The 5,917-nt window shown below is 38.7% G+C and overlaps 1 protein-coding gene across 1 annotated transcript; it reads right to left on the reverse strand.

Moving 5' to 3' along the window:
* Positions 1-506: 506 nt before the first annotated feature.
* LOC121255181 (phosphoglucomutase, cytoplasmic-like) lies at positions 507-1,825 on the reverse strand. The gene is made up of 5 exons (XM_041155458.1): positions 1,809-1,825; positions 1,516-1,672; positions 851-970; positions 675-768; positions 507-635 (listed from the first exon to the last, which is right to left on the reverse strand). Exons 1-4 carry the CDS (start codon positions 1,823-1,825, stop codon positions 736-738), a joined length of 327 nt encoding a protein of 108 aa, XP_041011392.1. The 3' UTR covers positions 507-635; positions 675-735.
* Positions 1,826-5,917: the final 4,092 nt, after the last annotated feature.

A 5,917-nucleotide genomic window follows, 5' to 3' on the forward strand; every position in this document is an offset into this window, starting at 1 on the left:
TTCAATGCCAATGCTCCCGTTTGATTTAGAGATTGAACCAAGGAATGGACCACACGGTGCCGGCATGCAAGTGGTTCAGCCCTCGACTTCGACCTGTGAGAGCTCTCTCTCTCTCTCTATTGAATGATGAACAACATTATAGAAAGTGATTTTGAAATGAACCATCGTAGGGACACAGAATCTTCTGGCGTGGAGAGAGGCGTCTTGATTCTTTGTCCACATTTTGTGCTTTATTTCTTTGGTAAGGTTGTGCCTTTTATTACTCGAGAAAATAGACTTGTGTTTGCATTCCATCCTCAACTTTTGCGTTCCAAAAAGATCAATTCTCTCTCTCTCTTTCCAACCTCAAGCTCTAGCCCGATAGGTCTAGGAAAGCTCCTTGACACTTGACCCAAACTATGACATGATCCACATCATCCCCCTCCCCAAAAAAAATAAAAAAAGAATACTGAGTTCACCAAAACTTGTAGAAATGAAAAGCTCGAAATATTGAGATAGGGACAATGTAATAGAACGTTCATATTATTTTAAGGATCAAAAAAGATATTGCATAGTGTTTTTTGAGTCCATCATCCAACTAGTGAGACGTAGAGAGTTACAGAGAAGTTTCCGAATTGTAAAGGGAACTGCAACCGAGACAGCCACTCTTTCGTTTTCCAAGACTAACAAACAATCTTACAATGCCACTGAGTGCATCTATGTAATAACAGTAGGTGCAGTTCGGCCAGTGAATTCCTAAATCTTGGAAAGCTTCAGTGCAACCTCAACCTGTAATTGTATGGATTAGGGTCAGCGCAAATAATAGTACAGAGCATAGAATAATCAGAGGTATGGATTAGGGATATCTCACAAGCGGAACAAGTGCTTCTTGAGAATCTCGGTTGATTTTTGAGGGATCCTTCTGATCATATTGCTCAATGTATAGACGAATTGTTGCACCCTCCGAGCCAGTGCCTGAAAGGCGGAAAATCTGCATGTGCATAGGAAGGTAAAACAGGAATTAGTGTTGTAAGCAACATTGCAACTATTTCCACCATTGCTTTTGATTAAGACAAGAACAAATAAGTTTAGGGAGCTACAGTGCAATAGTGTCTATAAGAAACAAGGTATCAACAACAAAGACCTGTGATCCTAGTAAACCATCATTTATTTACAAGAAAAGACCATCTCGATTTCCTAAAAATATTTTGAAAGCCAATAGTGGAAGTCTGTCAGTCAATGTTTACCACAGCTAGTAATTAAAATGTTTCTTCTGATGAGGTAATAAACAACGAACAGAATCCGTCTGGGTGCAACTTAGTGCTCAAAGGGCAGGCTCAGGATGAGTTGTGAACTCAGAAATTTTGGGTTAGATTTGGCACTAGGAGTTTTCCTGGACTACTGAATGCACGATTCTGGTAAATAGGGTCACATATCCGAAGCTACAAGGATAGGTCCAAAGAACCCTACCTTGGTGGGAATCCATGTCATTAAAAAAAATAGAATTATAAATGGTAGCAGTACGAGTCAAGTTACCAATCGGGATCCATCCTCAAATAAATATCGAATGCCCTGGTGCTCTGAAATGGAGCCATCGATGGGATCTTTATATTCAAATTCATCAGCATGGACAACTTTTGACACATCTGAGCGCACTCCTTTGACAATCCTATATGAATAAACATTAAAAAATCTTCAACAGGAACCATGAACCTTTTATGATGAATAACTTTGGGATAATATCCCCAAAAATAATACTTACTTCAAGGTCAAGGATGAAATGGATGTGTTGTAACGCCCCAAATCCAGATGGCCTGGAGAATTACTACCTGACACTTAAGAACATATTTTCCAACACAACTAAAATAAAACTCCAAAATTTTATTAGCAAAACTCAATCTCAAGTACTCTAAATAACCACATTGAAACTCTACAAAGTTATTATTGCAGCAAAATAAGCTAAGGAGTCCAAAATCTCCCGGTAGTCATAACAAACCAAACTAATAACTTCAAAAGTCTTACTAAACCCAAGCCCAAGATATAATTAAATCTAAAAGACATAAGACATCAGAATTCCTTCTTCTAACATCCTCTCTCAGCTTAATCATGCTCACCAATCTAATCCAGGTCCTCAGTTGGACTCTCCACATCATCTGAAAAATATTATGAAGATAGGGGGTGAGTTATCAACAACTCAGTAAGCAGAAATCATATGCTAGCGTGTAAACATGAGCATTTACAAAGTAGATCATGCAGAATAAAATATTTTCCAGAGTTATCATGCAGAACAGAACATATTTTCAAAAGTAACAGAGCGATGGTTTTAAGACAAGTAAAACTCATAGTGCTTTGGCATAACATAAACTGAGTATCATCATCAGATCAAAACAGAGCATCAAACAGAGCAGAGACCATGTTTCACCCCCGTGGTAGGGTTGTGCTAACCCCGGTGGCCAAATCAGGCAGAGACAGAGGTGAAATCTTTCCTTTATTCTTCTCGGAGCCCCGAGTGTGCACACAGGAAAGACCACAATAAAACTACTTTGTTTCCAAAGTGGGTGCACTCAGAGACAGAGAAGTTGGTACCAACCCAAACAGAGCAGAGCATAACAGAGCAGAGCAGAGCAGAGCAGAGACAGAGTCAGATACGAAAACCAGTACACCATGCCAAAGGTTTTCAGATGTTATATCAAAATAATACAGAGTATCAAAACAGAATCAGACAGTTTAAACACACTGAACACAAAAGCCAGAATATCTTTTCAAAGAAATGCACAACTTTTCATATTCTCAATATCGCTCATTTTTCAGATTTCAGAAATCATATGACAGAATTTAGCTCATGTCTACACAATGCATGTCAGAACATATTTTTCTCTTTTTCGTACAGATTTCATGAGTATGCAAATAAATGACCAAGGTTGGTTTTGTTTTTCCCAAGTTCTCATTTCACCACAAAAATATGTAAAGTTTTCATAAAATCAACCTCAGTCTCAAATAATTCGTGTAAGGTCTAGCATAGGAACCCCGCTTACCTGACTCCTGCAGCGCATTATCTATGACTTGAATACGGTCTCTATCCGTCTCGTCACCTATTCATAAAAATAATATAAACTAAATATTAAAGTCCAACAACACAAAATTGGTCTAGACAACTTAATACCCAATTTCTAGACCATAATTCAGTAAGTTTAATCAAACTCAATCAGCCAAATAATAATCCGGACAGCCCACACTTCGACCCAAAATATTCTATACCAATCTCAATATTGTCCAATACAAGCATCAAAACCAATGTCAACTCAAATTCCAATAACTCACACTTATTCCTACAGTTCGCAGTCCCAAACAATTACTAACAATTTAATCAGGACGACACTACACACTACTCTCTCTCCGTTCACAACTCCACAACAGGAAAAAAAATATCTCAACACTTCTAGATGTTAAAAGGCCCCAACAAACCCTTCTAAACATTTCCAATACATCAAACCAATAATCCAAAAATATATCGTCACTTCCTAAAAATCATCAATATTCACCATGACCAACGTCAAACTCAAAACACCAATATTTAAACCCGAAACAACTAACAAATTTCATAGCATAAACCAATCTCACACAAACAACTCCATCATCCAATCTAACCGATCCCCTTACTCCTCGGACTCAGTCCGGCACCACCAATAAATTAACAGTAAATATGAATTAGGGCGTAAATACATTTAAATCTCAAAAGTTCTTTGGGAAAAATACTTACAATGCTATAATATAATTTTTGAGAGATCACGGAGGTGCTAGAAGCGGCAACGCAGCAACAAAACAGTGCCAAAAGCACTGTGGCCATGGGTCTCAAAAACCCACTTTTGAACGGGTGTAAACGAAGACCCGAGATTGATAGGGTAGGGCTTAGGGATGTCGGTGAAGCTAGTGGTGGTGGTGGTTGGCCGTGGGTGGCAGCGCAATAGGCGGTTGAAGTGCAAAAATACCCAAAACGGAAATGTTGATGGTGGGGCTTCACCGGTGACAGATCGGAGGTGGGGTTGGGTCCATTGGGTTGCTAGAAGGTCGAGGATGATGTGGTGAGAAGATGGTGGCCGGGGGTGGCGCGACGGCGGCGTACGGGCAAGAAGTGCCGCGGCTTGGTGATGAGCGTGGGAGCTAACGGCGGCGCGGTTGGGGCTGAGATTACAGGGGGGTGGTCGCTGGTGGCTGGGAAGGACAGTGGGCCGGGCGGTGTCGCGCACGGCAGCGCGAGGCGGCTGGGCTGGGTGGAAGAAGAAACGGACAGAGAGAGAAAGGGGGAGAGTCGTGCGGCGCACGGTAGAGGAGAGGAGAAAAAGAAAAGAAAAAGAAGGAGAAGAAAAAAAAAAAAAGAGGAAAGAGAAAATGTAGGGAAAGAAATGAGGTCCAATCCTCATATCTTGGGTCATAAAAACGATCCAACGGAAACGATTTTAACACAGCAAGTAAAATAAAATAATTCAAACGCAGTGATTAAAATGAAAATAAATAATTAAACCCCACAACAAGTTAATTTAATTTGAGAAGAAATTTAAACGCATAAAAATAATTAATTTAGAGAAAGCACTTCAAAAATAATTTTCGTAAACTAAAAATCATAAAAATAACATAACTAAAAATCCAACAATTTTAAAACAAGAGAATAAATTTTAAATTAATAACAAATAATCTTTCAATTAAAAAATACACTAAAATATGGGGTGTTACATGTGTACACGTTACCCATATATAATTACGGCAGATTCATTGTCTAAAAAAATTTCACTGTTCATTTTAAACTGAAATCTTGAACCTAAACAAATATAGTTTTAACAGAAATCTACACCAAAGTTTCAGTCAATTGTATGGCCACTAATATCAATGGAATGATTTTCCGAGGTTGTTTGGACTGAGACTGTAAATATAAGAAAAACGTGTCACCAGTGTACCAAGTGTCGTGACAACATTCTGGCTCGTATGTACAGTATTCCAGCCGGTAGGTCAATACTCTATAGAGCGCAGACCACATAAAACAATTGTGTAATCTCAAAATCAGCACACATCTCTATACAAAGATCAGAAGTGGACTCAAGAAACATCAGCACAGCCAATGATGAATGGGAGATATTTACATGTAAGAGGAAAGAAGGGGTCATTAACAATGAAACATTCAATTTGAAAACTGGCCTGTAACAAGAGGGGCATATAGCTTGAGCCAGAAACAAAACAAAAAAACAAACTATTTAAGAGAAATTCTAAATGGAAGGCCATACACCACACCTCCACCTAACTAACATATGATTTATCTTTTTTGCCCTTTTATCTTAATCCTTAAATGTGTGGTTAAATAGAAAGATAAATATGACGAATCGCATGTTGGTTAGGTAGAGGTGTATGGTGCAAAGCTTCCTTGTAGTATTTCTCAGTAAACAAACAAACAACAAAACCACCCGGGACTCTTGTTAGGCCATCTTCTACGCACAGGTTATGAAAGCCTTTCGCCAAGTGAACTGCAGCGCTTAGACCAGCTAGAATCTAAAATACTTAACATCATGTAGTTTTAGTATCTAAAGGCAGGCACCAATTCTGAATACATAAATACTTCACATGCAGCAACCATGGAGATTGAGTACGGGTTCATGATTCTGAAAATGATAAAAGCACTGAGACCACATCAGCATCCCCCTTTTCTGACTAAAATAGTGTTATCACTACTTGATGTAACCATTAGAGAAGCATGTACATCTCAGAAATAACGATTTTTAAACTAGCAAAATGAACATACTCATTAACTTCTGAAAGGGGAGATTGCAGTTTGACCAAACATGCCATTAGTTCCTTGGCCGCACCTGCATCCACGTTCTTTAAGAAACAATTTAAACTAGTTAGAAAACAACCCCAAAATTTCATATGGCTAAAATAGGACATAACGCAA

Source organism: Juglans microcarpa x Juglans regia, chromosome 3D, assembly GCF_004785595.1.
Source record: "Juglans microcarpa x Juglans regia isolate MS1-56 chromosome 3D, Jm3101_v1.0, whole genome shotgun sequence".
Lineage (NCBI taxonomy): Eukaryota > Viridiplantae > Streptophyta > Magnoliopsida > Fagales > Juglandaceae > Juglans > Juglans microcarpa x Juglans regia.